Source organism: Acartia tonsa, chromosome 7, assembly GCF_053477335.1.
Source record: "Acartia tonsa isolate MP-2025a chromosome 7, ASM5347733v1, whole genome shotgun sequence".
In the NCBI taxonomy this organism is placed as follows: domain Eukaryota; kingdom Metazoa; phylum Arthropoda; class Copepoda; order Calanoida; family Acartiidae; genus Acartia; species Acartia tonsa.
Genome location: NC_137266.1, coordinates 2,810,086 through 2,831,600, shown reverse-complemented (window position 1 = coordinate 2,831,600; position 21,515 = coordinate 2,810,086). Strand labels below are relative to the sequence as shown.

The 21,515-nt window shown below is 32.2% G+C and overlaps 1 protein-coding gene across 6 annotated transcripts in view; it reads right to left on the bottom strand.

The window, feature by feature from the left end:
- Nucleotides 1-8,211: 8,211 nt before the first annotated feature.
- The window catches only part of LOC145324654 (uncharacterized), a 45,062-nt gene continuing 31,758 nt past the window's right edge, over nucleotides 8,212-21,515 (bottom strand). Inside the window, exons 10-28 of one of the 6 annotated variants that reach the window (XM_080167237.1) lie at nucleotides 19,063-19,145; nucleotides 18,329-18,391; nucleotides 18,071-18,151; nucleotides 17,644-17,723; nucleotides 17,017-17,117; nucleotides 16,616-16,679; nucleotides 15,992-16,063; nucleotides 15,366-15,419; nucleotides 14,865-14,924; nucleotides 14,475-14,585; nucleotides 13,858-14,010; nucleotides 13,423-13,488; nucleotides 13,051-13,190; nucleotides 12,467-12,574; nucleotides 11,671-11,721; nucleotides 10,877-10,919; nucleotides 10,415-10,453; nucleotides 9,745-9,807; nucleotides 8,212-8,769 (exon numbers count right to left, since the gene is read on the bottom strand). In XM_080167237.1, the coding sequence (XP_080023363.1) occupies nucleotides 8,754-8,769; nucleotides 9,745-9,807; nucleotides 10,415-10,453; nucleotides 10,877-10,919; nucleotides 11,671-11,721; nucleotides 12,467-12,574; nucleotides 13,051-13,190; nucleotides 13,423-13,488; nucleotides 13,858-14,010; nucleotides 14,475-14,585; nucleotides 14,865-14,924; nucleotides 15,366-15,419; nucleotides 15,992-16,063; nucleotides 16,616-16,679; nucleotides 17,017-17,117; nucleotides 17,644-17,723; nucleotides 18,071-18,151; nucleotides 18,329-18,391; nucleotides 19,063-19,145 (1,448 nt within the window). In that variant the 3' untranslated portion in view covers nucleotides 8,212-8,753. The remainder of the gene's footprint in view (nucleotides 8,770-9,744; nucleotides 9,808-10,414; nucleotides 10,454-10,876; nucleotides 10,920-11,670; nucleotides 11,722-12,466; nucleotides 12,575-13,050; nucleotides 13,191-13,422; nucleotides 13,489-13,857; nucleotides 14,011-14,474; nucleotides 14,586-14,864; nucleotides 14,925-15,365; nucleotides 15,420-15,991; nucleotides 16,064-16,615; nucleotides 16,680-17,016; nucleotides 17,118-17,643; nucleotides 17,724-18,070; nucleotides 18,152-18,328; nucleotides 18,392-19,062; nucleotides 19,146-21,515) is intronic. The other 5 variants (XM_080167238.1, XM_080167240.1, XM_080167239.1 and 2 more) reach the window with 5 other exon arrangements.

Genomic DNA, 21,515 nt, shown 5'->3' with positions numbered 1-21,515 from the left:
GTTAAAGGACGCCTGCAAGAAATACCACGCTTTAACTGCATAAAAACTGCCACAAGTAGACCCATTAACCCAAATTTGAACCCTTCAGCTTCTATAACAAAAAAGTTCTAGGCATTATAAAATGACAATTTATGTACAATTGAAATTTTGAAAGAATTTCAATGCTAATGTTAGACATTTTTAAATTAAACTACGTTGCCTAGTAACAAAATTATAAGCTTATTTTTGTCATAAATTTAGGTTGCCAGTAACTAATTATATTTTTACAATAAAATTACCCTTTTTTATAGTAAAAATCATTTTAAAAAATTAAGTTTAACTTGCGTTGTCCTGAGTGTATTGTAGCCAATCAGAAGGCTGAATCAGCTAAGCAATCAATCACAGCTGAGCTTGTATTAGTTTCCCCCTTTGTTTCCGTTACGATTTCCGTTTACAAATGCAATATAAATCGTTTTTCATAGATTTTGACACTAACATGTGGTGTTTTTAATGTAAAAATGTAATCAGTTACCAGAAATCTAAGTTTCTGACAAAGATTAGCTTATAATTTTGTGTCTAGGCGACGTAATTTAATATGGTTTTTTTCTTTTATGAGCATTGGAAATTTTCCAAAATTTTCATTGTACATAAAATGCTATTTTGAAATGCCTAGAACTTTTTTGTTATTGAAGCTGAAGGCTTTAAATTTGGGGTGTTGGGTCTACTTGTAGCAGTCTTTCAGCAGTTAAAGCGTGGTATTTCTTTCAGGCGTCCTTTAACAATCCCATTATAAAGGAGCACAATTAACTATAAAACTTCAATGGCGGTTGGACGGCTTTTTAGTAGGTTTTAGGCAATTTTTTATTTTTCACATTTTTCTCCATATCTTTGGTGATAATGGTCTGATTTCCAAAATTTATTCAGTTGTAAATATCAAAATTAGATTTCCTGTTGTTTAAAGAAAACAACTATGACGGTCAGACTGCCTTTAAGCAGGTTTTATGTTATTTTTGTATTTTTCTTATTTTTCTCCAAACTTATGGTGATTATGGTCCGATTTCCCAATTTTTTTTTTATTTATAGATTTCAAAATTAAATTTCCTAAAAAAAACAACCATGACGGTCAGACTACCTTTAAGCAGAATTTGGCTATTTTTATATGCTTTACTTATTTCCCCATATGTTTGGTGCTTTTGGTCCAATTTTAAAACTTTTTTTGGATATCAGTATCAAAATAATTTTCTCCATTGTTATGAGCATCTTTTACAGTTAGGGAGTTAAATCCATTTTTATAGAAGCAGAAATATAATCTATGATTATGGTTTGGACCCTCTAAAACTGTAATCTACCCTTCCACTTTCCCCTCTCTTGGTGAAGATATCTTCAACGCCGATACGATTTTTGAAATGTAAGATTCCACTTTTGCCTCTCTTGGTGAAGATATCTTGAACGCCGATACGATTTTGAAATGTAAGATTCCACTTTCAATAGAGGCAAAACTTGAATCATGGTATACATTTTTAATATCTATGTTTCTGTAATCTTCCATTAATTTTCTAACATCGACATAATAGAAATGTACCATACTATTTTGAAATTATGTCAATTGTGAAAAATGACTTTGTCTCACTTAAAGTGGGAAATTTATTATTTAACAGGGAACATGCACAATTTTTGTTTGCCATCTAACTCTAATAGGAGCCGAGATGATATGTGGGGGGCTGGGGTGGGGAGCGTTGAACGATTAAGGTCTGGAAATGGGCCTGATTGTTAAGTGTTAGCAACCTTTATTTTAGGTCCTTTTTTTCTTAAAAATCTCAAACTAATAAAAATATTTAAAAAAACTAACTTATATATAAGTTAGTTTTTTTTAACATTGTATTTTTGTTATAAATTTCTTATATGCAAATAATCACAATAAATACTTATTTGGCTTATATACCAAATCATGCAATTTTTTGATAAATTACTTATAAGCAATCAATGAAAATTATTGCCTTTTTGGCTTATATACCAAATCATGCAATTTTTTTGATAAACTACTTATAAGGAATCAATCACATTTGTTTCTTATTTGGCTTATATCATCCAAATCTTCTCTTTTTTTCATAAATTGCTTACAGGAAGGAAGGGATTAATTATTACTCCTCCTCCTTTTTCTTCAATTCAACTTATATAAGCCACTTTTACTATAAATGACTGAGTATTTATTTACTCCACCCTCTTTTAACTCACAAGTCAGACCAAATTGTTGTTGAATGCTGATATAAGTAAGCAATTAGTATTTTTATGGCTTATCAGTAATTTACCACAAAAATGGCACAATGGCACATTTAAGTAAGCCAAAAAAAATGTTAATTGCTTACTTACACGGATTGGGATTACTAGGGATATGTACCATTTCTACTATGTCGATTTAAATATATGATATGTTATCTTGAATGTATCATTCCAGTTTTGTCTCTATTGAAAGTAAAATGATACATTACTATTATGTCAATATAAATAAGGAAATCAATGTTTATGAATACGCTGATATGTAAACATGAATGTATGATTTCAGTTTCGCCTCTATTGAAAGTGGAATCTTACATTTCAAAAATCGTATCGGCGTTGAAGATATCTTCTTCAAGAGAGGGGAAAGTGGATGGGTAGATTACAGTTTTAGAGGGTCCAAACCATAATCATAGATTATATTTCTGTTTCTATAAAAATGGATTCAACTCCCTAACTGTTTTATGTAATTTACTTTGACCGTCATCATTAAACAAAATATGTGTTTATTATCTCCAATAAATCTATTCTTGATTTTAATAAATACACTTTACTTACATGTATTCCCATCCATTATTTTTTTGTGCTTCATTACTCATGAATGTTGTCATCCTTGTTAGACTATAGATTGCGCCGACAACCCTAGCTAAATCTTCATGACATTTCCAAAAAGGTACAGAACGTTTTTCTAGCTGAACTGTGGCCCATATGAGAGCCGCCGTGTCGAAGGGTAGCATGAAAGATGGGTAAATTTGGAACCTGCATTTACTCACATCCCTAAAGAGATGTGGCCTCCGAGCAGCCACCATCTTAATCCAAGGGCCTATTGGACTTAGAGCTACATTAAAGCATAAACCAATAGACACGCCCCTGCCAAAAAGAACTTCGCCAGCTTGGACAGGGTCATTGTGACCGGGGCCTGTGGGCGGTTCAGGGGTTGGGTATAGGCGGTGATTGTGTCTGGCGGTGATTTTTCAAAATAATCCAATAGTCATATACCAAGTCTGCTTCCCAGTTTTTAAAATCCAATAAAATCTTTCAAATTGACGATTTTACATACATTTGCTTACAAATCAGAAAAAAAGTCCAATTTAATTTTTTGTCACACCATGCAGTTTATATTAGCGTTATTAAGGGTTAAAAGAGCTCTGCAAGAATATTATCTCGTAGAAAATGGGTCCAAAATGGTTAGACTCCATTAACTCTAAACAGTCGGGTCCCTTGCCGCACCTTAATCGGTTGGGGAGGGCGTTCAAAGTCAAAGTCAAAGTCAATTTTCTTTTCCTTCACCCTTTTATTTAACAACCTTTGTTTTTAGGTCCTTTTTTACTTAAAAATTTCTAACGGCTGTAATTTTCTTATTTTTGAAGCTAGAAGAAAATTTTTTGTGCAGAAAATCTTTATGTAAATTTTATATTTGAAATATCAAAATATAAATTTCAGCGGCCGCTTGGCAGCTGCCAGCCGCTGCAGTCGGCGGTCGGCGGCAAAACAGCAGCGGATCTTTATGAAATTTTAATACATTATGTAGACATATAGGAAAAGTTTAAGTTTAAAATTTCAAGTCTCTAAGTCAAAAAAGATTTCTGGAGACCTGGAGGATCATGACCTGCAGGATCATACCTGGAACCTGAAATTGACTTGAACACCTGTATACCATATGAGAATATACTACTAGAGATAAAATGCTTTGTTTAAGTCAAAGAAAAATATTTTACCTGGATGACCCTGCCAGGTTTGCTGGCATCCTGTGCCCGCCAGGATGGGAATATTCAAAAAATTTTAACTCTCACTTATGTGTCATACCCATACATAAAAAGTCACGCAGTTTGAGCTCTTTGTCTTTCACACACAGAAAATGAGATAGAGAAAAACCGGAGGGGGGGAGTTCAAGGCCCCCCCCCTCATCGACCGTTAAGGGTTAAAGGGGCTTGAAATAGATCATATATCAACAATGATGGGTAGTAGGGGTAGGTGATCAGTAGGGCGGGTTCATATAGGAATTAGACAAAGAGGGGATATGCAACAGGTAAAATTAAAATTAATTAAAATTGTGAATGAAAAAGAATTTTAAAAAATTGAGATTTAGAATGCGACCACTTAAAAATGTATTTCATTGCTTGGTAATATACAAAGACAACATTTAAAAAAAAATTGAATCAAAACTATGGCTTCATGGTGCTTCCAGAAAAGGCCTTGAGGAGTAGAATCAGAAATTTTTGTCAGTTTCAAAATATCTAGTTCCTAGCCTTAGAAATTTCAAAAAAACACCATTTCTTCAGGTTTATTGAGAATTGTCCAATTTGTAGAGGTTGTTTGAGATTTTCTCAGGCTAGGAACGAGATTTTTTGAAACGGTCAAAAGTTCCTGATTTTACTCCTTAATGCCTTTCCTGGGAGCACAATGAAGCCATAGTTCTGATTCAATAAATTTTTTACTCCTATTTACAAATAGCTATACAATTGTATGTCTGGTCGTCAGCGGTTTAAATTTCAAATCATCCAGAGGTGTATTATAATCATAAGAATCGTTTGCAGATCCCCGCTTAGGTCTCAGAAAAAAATGTCAAAGATCGACCCACCCTAGTGATCATATTGAGTTCCTTAATATGATATAAAATTGCAAAAATACAGAATGTACTTACATTTAGAGATTTTAAAGATGCTTTGGTTCAAATATTCTCCCATACCGTTCTGGTCATCACCATACCATTACTCTCAAATCACAATGATAATTGTATCACATGAATAATTTGAATCACTTCACTTTGACGATTCTTACAAATCATATTAACAATTAGAAAATACAAAAAAAAATTATTTGCCTTTAGCCTCAAGGAATACAAATATATTGTTTCAAAAATAAATAAATTTGTATTGTATCAAAATAAGAAAATAAAATTAGATTGAATCCTTATATATAAGAAACAGGATATGTGTGTATCCATCAGTCTGTCTGTACCGCAGGATCTCGCTAACCGCTGAACCGATATGGGACCACCACTCTCCCAAGACAAATCGCAAAGTGTCTCTGGGCGGTGCAAACATATGAACTAGTGGACTTCACTTAGAACAAAACTTTTTCTTGTAAGGCCTCTAGGGTCGAAACCGCTAGTATAATAGAAAGTAGAACAGTGGTATTCGCTTCGTCCGTCCAAAAGATGCTTTTATTATCTGCTGTAATTTGCTTCTTTAAAAAAACCTATTGTTAGTATCATGTTTTTTAATATCGACCACACCCTTTACCGAAAATATTTGCCACTTAAACACCCCCCCCCCCTCTCCCAAAAGAATATAATGTTTTGAATTTTGGGAAACCCCCTATAGGCTAGAGGCAATGCAACCAGTCTAAAATACAAGGTGAAAAATTTTGCAACTGCTGGACTGCATAGGCGTCGCTTAACGGAATATCCTAACTGTAGTAGAAGGGTGGGACACCCCCAGTTAACTAAATAAGTGTAAAGAAATAAAATGGCACATAAAATGTTTTTTTTTTAATCTATGTTAAGATCAGCTTAATTTACGCTTAATTAAAATTTTTGGCGATTTCTCTTGGGAGAATATAAAAGCTATAAACCTTCCCATAACCCTACATTGTAAAGGAGAACCCAATCGGTTCAGCGGTTAGCGAGATCCTTTAACCAGACAGATAGACAAAGATCCTATTATCAAGGTAAATTATGAATTGGGCTAAATAAAGTTAGATATAAATAACCATAGACTTCACAAATCAAATCAAGACTAAAGTTGATAAGAATAGCTAAATAAATTTTAAATTGCGACAATCATTTTTTCTTGATAAATGTATTTAATTTAAAAATAACAGGGATATGCACTGATGTAATTATTGATTTTTAATAGCAAAACCATTTTCTTTTTTTTTTCTTGAGAGAAGGAAGGTACCTTCCAGAAAATAGTTAAAAAACCGTCCTAAAAACTTTGAAATAGCTTTACAGAAAATGAGAACCATATCGGTCAAGATAGTTAGCGTATCGTAGATATATACATATTTAACAATTACTATAGAGTAGCACACATTCTAAAACAATAAATTTAACACTCTAAAAAGACAATCAGGCGAAATAATCTGTCTGATTACCTTAAATACTTCAACTGGAATTTAGCAATAAAATATTTATAATGTTTCTAACCAATAATATAGTTGGATTGTTCCTAAACTATGATGCTAATAGTCGTATTATTTAATTGTTCATCTAGACTTTTTATATTTAGTAATAAAACTATCATTACGTTATCAGAAAGGAAGGAGAAGGTTGTGCAAAAATTGCGTAAAGGTGTGAGTTTTAAGGCTTAAAATCGTAGTAGAATGATAATATTCACTAAACATATGTATTTCTTATTGACAAGAACTATAGACATTTTTTTATAAGCAAAAATAAATTTTTATCGTTCTACTCGGTACTGTTTTTAACTTAAAACTCACAACCTTTACGGATTTTTAGCACAACCTACTCCTCTCTTTGATAATTTAATAATTAGAATTGATAAAACGTTCATTTCCTTTCATGAAAACCTAACATTAAGCATTTTATAAATAATTTTAAATTTTTATATTCTCATCTACACTGTAATTTTCAAAGAAGCTAATTAAAACAAACCCATGAAAACCAATAAACTATTACTAAGGATAGGTTAATGAAAATAGTTTCTTGGTAAAAAGGGAAACAATATTTTTCTATTCAGTTAAAAATGAACTTTATTAATGACCGTTTATGTTCTTTTTTTATGCAATATTCTACCTCATCACTTTGCTTTCTCTATCTCTTTTATTAATATCTCCTTTTTATTTCTCTCTTTCTCTTTCTTTCTCGCTTAATCTTTTTATTTTTTATTTCTCTCTCGCTATCCCTTACTAAATCTTATCTTTAGTTTTCTTTCACTCTCATTTTCTTCTCTCTCTTATTCTTTCTCTTTTTTTTCTTTCTTTCTTTTCTCTCGCTCCCTCTCTCTCTATCACCTTATAATTCTATCTACTTATCCCTATCTTAATCTTATTCTCTCTTCCCCCTTCTCTCTCTCTTCTCTCTCTCTCTCTCTCTCTCTCTCTCTCTCTCTCTCTCTCTCTCTCTCTCTCTCTCTCTCTCTTCTCTCTTTCTCTCTCTCTCTTTCTCTCTCTATCTCTCTCTCTCTCTCTCTCTCTCTAATATGTATTATAGTTATTTCTCGCATCGTATTATAAACGGCTTTCCTCCGGCACCTCGGGGCTAAAAAAACTAGTTTTAATCTTTTGATTGTACATTTTTATATTCGTAGAAAGCTGGATATAATACGATGCTAGACATAGTTTTTTCGTATGGATGAGAACCGGTTCCTATCCACCAGATTCGAATGAATACGAGAAAATATATTAAAAGTATTTGCGACTTTGTCAGGAGTGTGACATAATTGTAGTAATAATAGTAGGAATGCCTTGCACATAATCATACCTCAATTAGCCTAATTAGTAACGTGTTAGCTGGTTTTCAGGGAGGTGTCAAGTTCTAGTCGTGACCACTAGGGATCCATGCAAAATAGTGATTTAAAGACAAAGGTTGTGCATTCAGTGTTTGCTTCTCAGTAGGACATTGTAACTAGCATTTGGGGCTCTCTAATCTAAAGGAACCTAGTAAAAGTGTCTGAGTCTGATAATGACGTAAAAAATAGCCAATGAGAGGCCACTATAAATTTTACCATAGGTCAATTACAGTGTATACTGGCCTCTCATTGGCTATTTTTTTTACTTCATAATCAGAGTCAGACACTTTTACTAGGTTCATCTAAAGGGTGGTTAATTGCCTTTAACATCCCAAGACATAAATCTAAAAATAAATTAACCTAAAAACATCTCGGAACATGTGTTAAGCTAAAAAAGAGAACTCAATCAGTTCAGCAGCTATCGAAATCTTAAGCTACAGACAAGTGTTTATTTTAGGATATTTATAAGTGATTTTAAAACAGATTTCAAATATAAATATATTTGTTTTTATTTAAAATATACATAATACATTTATAGAAGTTAAATAGACAAACACAATACTGAGTCTTACTAAATTTGTTGTTTAAATTTGCTAGATTTGAATAAATAATTTTTTTTAATGGAAAAATGAAAATATATATTTTATCAAAATTAGCTAGAGTTAAAATCAGCAATATATTTTTGGACTTAAATAACAATTTTTATTATAATTTATATTTAAAACTGGATGACATATTTTTAAATTTTGGAATTTCTGAATTTGCTGCCAAAATTAACCAATTATGTGTCACATTGATAAAATACCAGCGTTTTATTGGGTGACTTCTAAGAAAGGAGATTTGTGATTGGTTCGTTTTAGCGGCATATTTATAGAATCAGAAAATAAAATAGTCACCTAAAACTGGATGCATACTTAATAGATTAATAAATAGTTGCCTTAAGATTTTATTTTTAAACATTCAAATATGAATTTTGATAGTTACTCTTGAGACATTTGTAACTATTGGAGCAAAGCTTCTCTGTGTTTAGCCCTGGCGACCTCTGAAATATTAAAAAGTTACATATGCTGCTTACTCTATAACTTTGAATGTCTGCCCAAAACAATGTTTTCGAGGTTGAAATTTGGTATCTTGTAGGAAAGGTAAATTATTCTGGCCCCTAAACACTTTTAATTAAAAACATTAGAGACTTTTATTCACTACTGATTTAGTAGTAAAAATAAGCAGTGTCCAAACTAGTATCAATCTATAGAAGGGATAATTTTGTTAATCATATTTGAAGGCTCATCATATATCGTCTTTTGTATTCTATATTCCTTAAGAGCCATTTAGGAATCTAACGAGATAAGACATTGACCGATACATTTATATACATCCCAAATTATGATACACATAATAAATTACCACTCCCGTAAATTACAATTAGTCGTTGAAATCTTTGGACACTCAACTAAATTAACCAACCAATCAAAATTGAATAAAAAGTCCCCAAATGTTATTATGAAGCTTTGGGGACTAGTGTAATAAACTAAACAACACATTGTCTACAAATAATCTTCGCTAATCATAGATATTATAATATTGTTGTGTTTATAATTAAAACTATTTGCTGTTTTATTATACACTAGCGGCTTCGCCCCTAGCCTCTAGGGGCTTTGCCCCAAGAAGTAATTAAAAAAAATGTAGTAAATGGGGTGGATCTTCATCTTCATCATTTGCATCATCACAAAAAAAATGAGGCCCTGGCTCTGCAGCTTCAAAATAAAATTTTCTTTTTTTTGAGGGTGGGGAATTTTCATTTTTTGGGGGGTTGGGGGTGTCCCAAATAGCTTAAAACTACCACAGGACCAATAGGTATATACCCTAAAGAGAGAAATCCGATCGGTTCAGTGGTTACCGAGATAGACGGACGGACGGACAGAAAGACTGCTGTATTATAGATAGTAACTTCATATTACTTAAGGCCATAACAGTTTCTAGCACCTAGATGTTACCAGTTAAAAAAATAGCTTAGTACCTGGCGTTTGTTTGACTGAAGCTGGGAAAGTTTTCAAAATCAAAGTCATCTTCGTCAAATTTTCTAGAAAGAAAAATTCAATTGCAGTTTTTTTCAGCATTAAATCTAAAATAAAATTTGTCCATAAGTCGATTTTTATAGTAGTCAAATGGTCTTTTTTAAAGATATTTTATTATAGTTAGAACATTTTCTAATAAACTATATTTACTAGGTTTAGTTATATGACTAAACTTATACTTATGTAACAAAAGATACAAAAATGTTTAGACAAAAAAGCTTGACAAAATATCAAATTTTGTCTTAAACTAAAGATATCAGAAAATGACAGTGCGAATTGTTATTACTTATCAGAGAAGCTTTTTAAATTTTTTTATGGATTTTTAAGGCAATTTTACATAAGGCAGTTTTATATAAGGCTTCAGGAATTTAACCTAAAACTATCAAAGTAATTTATTAAGTTCCCATGGAAAGTACAACCAATTCGGACCAGCGCTTTCCGAGATATTTAGTTGCAGACAAAGAAAACCTTACATACTATATTGTAGGATAATAGTTATTTTAAAAACCTAAAAAGCAATAAAATGTTAAAAAGCAGACTTTATAAAAATCTATCTAATAAAGCATTGTTAATGAAATAAAAAAAAGTAAGTATATTTATATTTTTACTTACTGTTGTGAATGTTTCAAAGATAAATTACGAGTTTCTCTTCTAAAATTAAAGGAATATGGGATGAAAAAAGAAGAATTTTAAGAAAGGATTTGTTGAATTTCAAAATTTTTGAATATTAGATAGTACTAATGGCTTTACCCTATGCCTATCGTTTTACGCCTTATTGCTATGATTTTCGTTTAATTTTTTTATTAGTCTTTTGGCCATCTCTAATACAAGCGCCACCCTCTCGAAAAAGACTTATTTAAAATGGACAATAAAATATTTTTTTGGTTGTAAATTTTGAATTAGGTTTAGATGAGCTCAAATTAATCGAGGGGGTAAATTGGGGTTCAAAGAGTCCACTCGTCAATAAGGGGAATTTTACCTATTTAGAGAAATTTTATTTGAAATACAGACAATCATCTAACAACTTGATATGATAGGATGATTAAAATGCAAAAAAATTAAATTTAAACTTACTGTAGAGGAGGTAAAGCAGGCCTTGATACTTCTAATCTTCCGCCTTAAAAAAACATATTTTTCAAAACTCTGTAAGCTGTTTGTCTGTTGTATAGATTTGTTTGTTTGTTTGTCTCTCTATTTGGCTGTTATTCTGTTTGTCTGTCTGTTTGACTGTCTGTATGACTCTCTGTATGACTGTCTGTTTGACTGTCTGTTTGACTGTCTGTTTGACTGTCTGTATGACTGTCTGTATGACTGTCTGTTTGACTGTCTGTTTGACTGTCTGTTTGACTGTCTGTTTGACTGTCTGTTTGACTGTCTGTTTGACTGTCTGTTTGATTGTCTGTTTGACTGTCTGTTTGACTGTCTGTTTGACTGTCTGTTTGACTGTATGTTTGACTGTCTGTTTGACTGTCTGTTTGACTGTATGTTTGACTGTCTGTTTGAATGTCTGTTTGACTGTCTGTTAGACTGTCTGTTTGACTGTCTGTTTGACTGTCTGTTTGACTGTCTGTTTGACTGTCTGTTAGACTGTCTGTATGACTGTCTGTATGACTGTCTGTTTGACTGTCTGTTTGACTGTCTGTTTGACTGTCTGTTTGACTGTCTGTTTGACTGTCTGTTTGACTGTCTGTTTGACTGTCTGTTTGACTGTCTGTTTGACTGTCTGTTTGACTGTCTGTTTGACTGTCTGTTTGACTGTCTGTTTGACTGTCTGTTTGAATTTTTGTTTGACTTCCTGGCTGTTTGTTAGACTGTGTTTGTCTATTCTAAATATTCTAAATATTGCTATCCTCTATCTATCTATTCACCTGAAGTCCTTTGACCCACAGCTAGCTGACTAGCAAAATTATCTGCACTACCTATACAAAAAAACATACAGCTATACAAAGGTATATTTCATGTATCTTTGAAAGCAAAGCTTTTCTATAATTAGGGTCGGTCCTTCCGTACATCCGTCCGTCTGTACGTACTGGATGGCTCTTTTCGTTAATCTAGGCAAGTTATAATTGTCCTATCGATTTCAAACTTGCATGATAATTCCTATAGGAGTTAGGTACGAGTTAGAAAGCGAAGCAACTCTATTATCGTTACCTGAAAGTCCGTACGTCCATTTTCAACATATTGCTTTTTAACTTTTTTAACATCAAATTTTTAGGTGATTTTTGGAGTACTGATTCTTAGGACAACAAAGTACATTGCTACAAGCGAAGCATCTCTATAATCAATTCCTAAAAATGTGAGTATGTCCTTTAACAGTTCCCTGTGTTAATATTCGTTTGTCCTACCATTTCAGAGCTTCGCTTTTATGGATGCTGCCATCCTTGTTTTTTTTAATTTCTAATGATATGTTGTGCCTATCTATCTATTTATTAGGGATATTGCGATATAATTAAATATTAACTCTTCCGTAGCTTAAAATTATTTGTTAAAAAATTTAGACAATGCTAGTTTGAACCAACCAATCAAGATTTAATAAAAGTAACCAAAGTTAAAAAATTATATAATATGTCTATATGTAATTATCTATGTATTTATCAATCTTTCTATCAATCTATGTATCTAACTATCTATCTATCTATCTATGTGTCTATCTGTTAATCTTACCTGGCCTTCTACCAGCTGTAGGTTGTTCATTACTGAAAGAATCGTCCTGTTGGTTTGAAGCAGGCCTTGGTCTCACTCGTCTCCTTGCCCCACTACCAGAGATACGACCTATACACAATGGATGTAGAATATACGTGGATGTTATGACAGTGGAAATATTGTTGTTATTTTAGCCATCTGCAAGTTTCACTTAGAGTACATGATAATCAAAATATGATATATAAAAGATGTGTTTTTTTATTGAACTAAATCATAGAGAATGCTTGATTTTTTTTTTAAACGATGCTACTCCAAAATGCACTTTGTATATCTAGGGCCATCTATCTATTACTTATGCTACAAAAAACGTAAAAACTTTACAGGAAATTTTTCTTATACTTAATGTATATTTATCATGAATGTATAGAATCGTTTTTGTATGTATATTATTATTCATCCATGATTTTTTTTCTTTTCTACTTATCGATATTGTTTTATTTGTTTACAAACTTTTTTATGGCCCATTAATAATCTAGTATAACTTAAGAGACAAAGGGTTTAAAAATATAAAAAAATAACATTTTCTATTAAGTTAAAATGATTACCTGAGCCGGACCCAACGGCCAGCTGACTGGCAAAATTTTCGCCGCTGTTATTGTCCTGGGTATCAGCGGCTATGGAGGCTGGCCGTCTAGCAACTGGTCGCCTCTGGCTGCTGAAATCAGCCACTGAGCCGCTGCTCTCACTAAAAAAAATTGTATCCTTATATACAAGTAATAGAATGATTGTGATTCTCCTCATAGGTTCTTTAAATGGTTTTTAGCTATTATGGAGAAGGATACCACTACCCTCCTAAGAGCAATAGCATCTAGAAAAAATAACCTACTCTCAAATTATCTATTTTTGTTTGTAAAACTAAAATTGAAAATATGGTGGCGAAAGTTGAAAGTCTACCATCTATCTATCTATCTACCTACCTATCACTAGGAGACTGACTGCCACGGATTTGAGACCTCCTTGGGGGTAATCCACCACGGCTGAAACTAAACATAAATATGATGATGACAACAACAAAAACAACTAAACATCAAAACCTAATTCTTTCGTTTGTAAATTAAAATTGCTAGGAGAAAAGTTAGTTCAATATTATAACATTTTATTTGGGGTAAGGATTTTTTAGAGGGTTCGGTTTGTCAAATGCTAACCCCCCAAGAAAATTGCTTAAAACCACCACAGTACCAGCATATATATTCCAGGAAGAGTAGAATCCAATTGGTTCAGTGGTTACAGAAATCTTAAACTTCAGATGGACTGACATCAAGCTAATTTGTATTATAGATGCTTTATAATTATTTCTTTAACTCCAACAACCGCTAATCTAAAAATACTTTTTATTGTCTGAACTAAATTACCTGTTAAATCTTTGGTCCTGTTGTTCAGCGGAATCTTGTTGGCTGGCAGCTGAGCTGGCCGCTGCTGCTGGTCTTGGTCTGGCAGTACGAGTCCTGGTCAGGGGGACACGGCGTCTGGCCCCGAATTCTGTTGATTCTGTTGTTGCTGCCTCTCTAGATATGATAGATAGATAAATGGACTTGTAGACTTGTAGAATGAGAAAATAATTCAAAGATAGATAATTGGTATTCAGTTTACAGATTTTAATCTATCATTTATTATAATTTCATTATCACTCTATAAATTTTTATTTCCAGCCTACCCATCTAACCATTATACATCAATTTGTGTATTTATTTATCAATTTATAATATTACATAACCTTTTCAAAAAAAAGGATTAACTTGTATTTAAGGTTATTCAACTGCATAAACAAATCGAAGTTTTCTAAAGCTTCTATAGGTCGACCTAAAATTTCCAGAGGTTTACCTTTGTCTTTTTTGAACTGGGCATATAAAACTATCTTCTTTTATCTCTCCGTATATTTAACTATCTATCCTTATATTTGTCTATCTAACTATCTATCTGTATAACTAAGTGTCTATAAATCTTTTTATCCATCTATTTATCTATTTACCTTTCTGGAAAAGGATCAACGGGGATTTGATTTTGTTCAGCAGACGAAGATTTTGTAAGGAAAGCATTGAATTCAGATGGACCAAAAGAATCCAAGTTTTGAATATCAAGTCTAAATATATTTTATATATTATAGGCATTTGAGTGGGTGGGGGGGGGGGGGATGGGAATTGAATTTGACATCCAAATTTTGTTTTTATTTTATGGGTGATTTTATCTAGTGGCAATTTCTCTTGGAAAGCTATTGGAACCCTTCCCCAAAATAGTTACAAACCTTCCCAGGTCTTATGAGAAGCTACACTGTAAAGGAGATCCATATCGGTTCAGTGGTTAGCCAGATTATTTAGTACACCCACACAAATTACTTTATTATTTGAGGTATAAAACCAACCTAGAATCTTGTTCAGAACTAAATTGGGCTTCAGCAGATTGTTCTCTTTGAGCTACAACTCTGAAAATAAATTTCATGTTTAACATATTTTCTATCATGTAGTTTTCCAAAGACGATATACTTATATTCATTTTGTATTTCTATAAGCATCTTATAGTGTCTCAAAAAATGGACAAATATTTCAGCGTTTTACCAAACTATCAATATTGACGTCATATCTCCTTCTATAAGAAAACATCAACAAAATCTGTACCATTTGTCCCCTTTAAGCAGATTCATGTTTCTTAATTAAATCCACGGTCTAAAAGATTTCTAGGATGTTTAAATTTCCTTTTTACCCACTCAAGATGCTGTGCACGCTATTGATTGAGTCATATTTTATACTCTTGTAATCTGTGGTATAATTAGTTTTCTCTAAAATATCATCAAGAAACACACTTTTTGTTCCAATTTTTAATTATTTTTTAACGGCCGGACGTGTTCTTACATATTATTATATACCTTGGAGGGACTCTACTTTGCGGCACTCGTCTGCTTCCAAAATCTGTTGTAAACCTTAATATTGTACCTGTCTTTATACATTACTCATTTTTATGACAATATTTAGCCAGTCACCTTTATATATAAATGTGCAAACTTTGGCATGCGGGTGCAATTTCTTTTGAGGATTTTTCGTTGCAATAAACATAAATTTTGCAATTCTAAATATTAGCATATAAAATTTCTTTACTGCTATAGATGATAGAAATCTTCAATTTTTAAAAAAGTGTATGTATGTACATAATATTTGAGCCTTGTCATCTATGTTTTTATTTCAATAATCATTCTTTTATAAAGATTTATGTTTATTTGGATTACTTGATTGAAAAAAAATCTTCAATTTACCTAACCCTGTAGATAGCCCTTTCTTTAAAACAGCTTAAAGTCTCCTCAAAAAATTACGTCATACAATAAAATGACCAATGAGAGGCCAGTATAAATTTGACCATTGGTCAATTACAATGTATACTGGCCTATCATTGGTCATTTTATTGAATGACGTCATTTTGGGGGGTTACTATACGCTGTTTCCCTTTCTTTGAGTAACTTTAAAAATATTGGAGGGGGGGGGGGTAATTATAATCTACCTGTCTTCATTGGAGGACTGCTGTTCATCTCTAAGAGTATTAAGTCTGGATCCAATAGAACTTCCTCCAAACCTAAAATAAAGAAGGGTTGAATGTACAGGAAAATATCTAAAAATCACGAAACCTCTATTAGTTTATTTTAATGGTCTTTATACTACGTCCCTAGAGGCCTCTAAATACCCTAGAAGAGGGATGTGAGGTCGACCAACTCCACTTAATTATTTTGATTTTGGGGGAAGGCGTTTTTAAGTAAAGGCGTGTTTTTCTAAGGAGGTTTTTGCACCGTCCCCCTAAATAGTTATAAACCTTCCAATGACCTATGAGAAGGTACCCATTAAAGAAGAATTATAAGGATTATTTGTTCATATCTAAGTGTACTTAGTCTTGACCCTATAGAACTTCAACCAAACCTAAAGAATGGCAGTGCACTCTTGAGGCAAGGTAAAGGGGTTGAGAGGGAGGGAGGGGGGCAGTAATTTTTTACAGAGGAAAATGGATTGTCATGTCCATTCACCATTCCCATTTCGTCCGATTCCTTAAGAAATAGCTTAAAACCTTTGTATCACTAGTATGTATATTCCCTGAAAAACAGAGGCGAATCGGTCAAGTGATTATTATTTTTACCTTGAACCACCGTTAGTGCCAGTCTGGAACCTACTTCCGCTTCCAGCTCCTGCAAATCTGGATCCTGTAAAAAAATAAGTCAAAACCGAAATTTTTTTAAGTTAAACTTAATGATAATGAACGAAATGATTTATGCAGATTTAGTTAGGCAAAGGTTAAGGACAGCCTTGCAAATTTAGTATTCCAACGCCTTGTTGAACATAAGTTGAGACGTGGTTTACAATTATAAGTTTTTTACTTATTCGGTTTACAGATAGTAAAATGCAAAAATTAGAAATAATTTTGGTCTTGTTGATCCCAAAGAAAAAAATCTCTATAATATTATACAATACATGATTTATTATTATGTTTTATATAGCGGATATTAATCGGATTTGAATCCATACAGGAACTAAGTTTACCTGTAGATTCTAGTTCAGCACTGTCAGAAGTGGCACTTGGAGGCCTACGACCTCCAGCTCCGACAGGACGCCTTCTGGAGGGTGGTCGGGCAAATGGTGCACTTAAAATATATAAATTAGATTAATTTCCAGATTGATTCATACATAAATTGTTAAATTGGCCAATTGATTAATCAATAAAATATTCTTTTGATAAATTGATAATAAATAAGATTTAGATTCCTACTCAGTAAGTTGGGCCAATACCAAAACATTTGAGGAACAATCTGTCCAAATAATTGGTTGGAAAGTGTACAAATTTTGGGTATAGACTTTTTCGTGGCACCGCCTCTAAAGGGGCGTTTCGTCGTATTTTCACAGTAGCTTTTGATAGGTTATTTTAGGTTAGGTTAGGTTAAGTTAGGTTAGGTGTATGCTACTGTGAAAATACGACGAATCGCCCCTTAAGAGGCGTTGTCACGAAAGAGACTACACCCCGTTTTTTTTTAATTTAAGGTCATATTTCTTTTGTAAAATATTTTTCTTTTAAATAATAAACGTATCTCCACCACCATCCCTAAAATGGTCCTCTAGAATGGAGCCACTTCTAAGTTCTAGATAGATAAATGAATAGAAAGATAGTTATACCTAGTAGTAGTTGTAGTAGCAACAGGTTTATCTTGAATTCTACCTCTCAAACTTCCAAAGAATTGATCTCTTTCATTTTCCTAAAAATATTGTATAGATAAAGGTCGTCTTATTTTGGTTTTTACTTTATTTCTTTAGTTTTAAGATATTTATGCACAGAAACCCACTTTTTCTTATTGTGAAATAAATTGAAAATAATAGGTGGGTTGCAGTAGTTTTTCTCGCTTTATTACTATTTAGTTAACTTGTGCTAGGTTAGGTTATATATGGAACAGAGAAACCCCAAAGGGTTAGAGCACCGCAATTAAAAGGAATGAAAAAAGTCTACCCTTATTTTTAAATTATTTTTTATAAAGGATTCCTATAATCTTTAGGTACTTTTGGGGAAAGCACTACAAAACTAAAAGAATAGCTTTATTATACTCACAACAAATCCAAGGTCAGAGTTGGAAGCCAAATCTTGAAGTTGGGGAGGAAGGTTGGAGAAATCTGGCTCTCTACTAACAACCTTCAATAGATAAAAAAAAAAGATTGCAACTAGTGGTGGAAACGTTGAGACACTAAACTTAATAAAGCAACAAATTAAAATTTAGTAAATGTCCTCAAAATTGTTAAGCCAACGAATAAGAAAACGTTTTTATTAAACTTAGTGTAATATATGTCTATTTATTATCCTTATACTTACAGGTTGGGGTGGTTGTCTACTATTAATGAGGGGAGCTTGCGCTTGAGGTCTTCTTCTGATTTCCTGAAATAAATGTTTATTGTCAATATATTTGTTATTTAAATTTCTTTTGTATTAAATTTTAGTCTTACTAAAATATTCTACCGTTTGTATAGCAGTTCAACTGTTTTTAAATTCCTGTCTGTACGTCCGTTTGTCAGGTAGTCCGTCCTTCTCAAAAGCCATGGTGGGGAATGTGATTTTCTCGACTACTGTTCAAAGTTCAATTGAGACAGATGCCATTTAATGTAAAGATTTCCCTTACTAATCTAGTATATAACTAACTTTGTCCGTCTGTCTGTCTTGTTACACTAAGTATACATATAAAGGTTTTATCTTATCAATCTAGTTTTTTTTCTGTTCCTTCCCCTTTTATAACCAGAACATTAGAGTAAAACACTAGAATGAGAAAGGGTTAAATAACTATTATCACCCCATCGCAACCGCCTTGTGTAATCTTTTTATTGAGTCATTGTAAATCAACTAATGGTTTCGCTTATATTAACACAGCCAAGTGGCAGAAAATAATTTAGAAGCAGACACAAGAGGTCTTTAAAGGGAGGTAGTTGTCTGTATAGATATCTATACTATATATCTGTTACAAGAACTAAATATATGTTCCAAAAAATTTTGTTTGTCCATCCATATTCTTTTGGATGTTGTCATCCTTGTTAGATAGATATTATATAGTTTACCGTGTTTGGACGATTTCTTCTCTCCTGGTTGAAACCCTCTCTTGATGGCAATCTTGAAGGCAAAGGCTTGGGTAGTACTTCATCTAAAAATTGATTTTTTTTCTAGATTTCTTGGGTAATTAGTTTTTTTAGGATTTCAGAGAACATCAACATATGATTATGTGTCAACAATGGTCTCTTTTAACAAAAAAAACATAAGCCATTAGGATTGTTTTACAGATTTTGAATATCGATTTTAGTCAAGTTACAGAAATTTTATATTCAACTTCTATCAAAATGATTTTATTCTTGAATATGAATAATGCTTTAATATGTAGAAAATAAGTATATTGTCCACCAAAAATCATAAACATGTTTCTGCCATTATTTAACTTAAAGATTGAATTATGATTGAATAGTTTAAATTAACATTTTACACACTTAACCGCCAATAATTTTAATCTTTTTGAAGTGTTTCATATGGTTGGAGGAGGGGTGGGTTAAATAATTTTATCGTACATTGTCTTATACCTTTGTTACCGACAATATTACATGTAAAAACTCAATTGTCCAGCTTTCAAGATTTTGTTTTTATCAAATCAATATTTAGATATTTTGTCTCAAGATATTAAAGATATAACAGTTAGGGAGTTGAATCCATTTTTATAGAAGCAGAAACATAATCTATGATTATGGTTTGGACCCTCTAAAACTGTAATCTACCCTTCCACTTTCCCCTCTCTTGGTGAAGATATCTTCAACGCCGATACGATTTTTGAAATATAAGATTCCACTTTTGTCTCTCTTGTTGAAGATATCTTCACCAAGAGAGTCAAAAGTGGAATCTTACATTTCAAAAATCGTATCGGCGTTGAAGATATCTTTACCAAGAGAGGGGAAAGTGGAATCTTACATTTCAAAAATCGTATCGGCATTGAAGATATCTTCACCAAGAGAAGGGAAAGTAGAATCTTACATTTCAAAAAACATATCGGCGTTGAAGATATCTTCACCGAGAGAGGGGAAAGTGGAAAGGTAGATTACAGTTTTAGAGGGTCCAAACCATAATCATAGATTATGTTTCTGCTTCTATAAAAATGGATTCAACTCCCTTACTGTATAAATAAATGGATGTTATTTTATATATTGTTAAAGGTATTTCAAATAAATTTTTAAAAGCGAAGCTTTTCTAAATATAGTTAAGGTAGTTTATATCTCAAGGTATAAGACAATGGACAAAAATTAGTGTGCACCCCCAATAATGATAAACTTAACTACCTCTACTATGTACTAAAAGATTACAATTTTTGTTTGAAAAGTTTGGATACGGCTAGTTTCTACCAAGCAATCAAGATTAAATAAAAGGACCGAAATTAAGGAGAGAGCATTATCTTAAAACTTTGGTTACCAGCGAAATTTACAGTCAAATTTCCGCTCTCCGATATTTTTTTCTTTTTATGATTATTGAGCATCACTATTATGGATGTTTTTATCCTCATACTCTAAACTCAATCTATACCAAATTTAAATTCAAATCAATATTCAAATATTTTTGTCTAAATCCTTCAAAGAATAATATTATTGAAGTATTAGATTTAAACAATTTTTTTGATCTCAGAAAACAGATTTTATTTTATGTAGATAATATTGGATTTAACAATGTGTGCTGTGTCTGTCTGTCTGTTTGATTGTTTATCTTTCATCCTGTCTGTTTAAAAATCTCCAAACGTCTGTACTTTTTTAATTAAACTTTTAAAGGAAGCCAAATTCCAGTTATTAATATATTTTGGCTGTTGGGTATATTTTCAACCTATTTAATTGTAATTTTTATGCCTGGTTAATAATTCAATTGAACAGTAAATAAATAAAAAACATTTTTTCAAAATATTTATTAATCTAAAGCATAAAAATCACAACCAAAAAAGCACATAAATATAAATTTAATGAACATTAAAAATTACCAAATAAACAAATAAATACAGCGAAATGCTTTGGTTATAAGAAGCAGAATCATTAAAAACATTTTCAACGTTAGTTTTCCTATTATTATGGTGAATTCTGATATGAATTTTATGATTGTCATTTTCGATTATCGTAGAAGCAATCGTGGATGTAGTCTCTTTCAAAACAAGATCTAAATACATAGATTTATTTACTAATAATATAGGTTGATAGATGAAGTTTAAGGCAACTTTGTATAATTACTCACCTTTTAATCGTTATGATCTTAATATTTTAAGGTTTAAGTAGTCTTAATATCTCTAATAGTTTCTGATAAAGCGGAGGATGAAGCTGTATAAGCCGCCCCTTCAAAGAATAAAGATTAAATTTGGCCTAACGGAATAAAGTTAAGATTCTCATTAAGGATGGGGGGGGGGGGGGGTTCTGACACTTTTGCTTAAACAGTAGTTATACACTTTGTATTAGGAGTGAGAGGATAAGTTATTTGGACTCCAGGTTCAGGTACTGCAAGC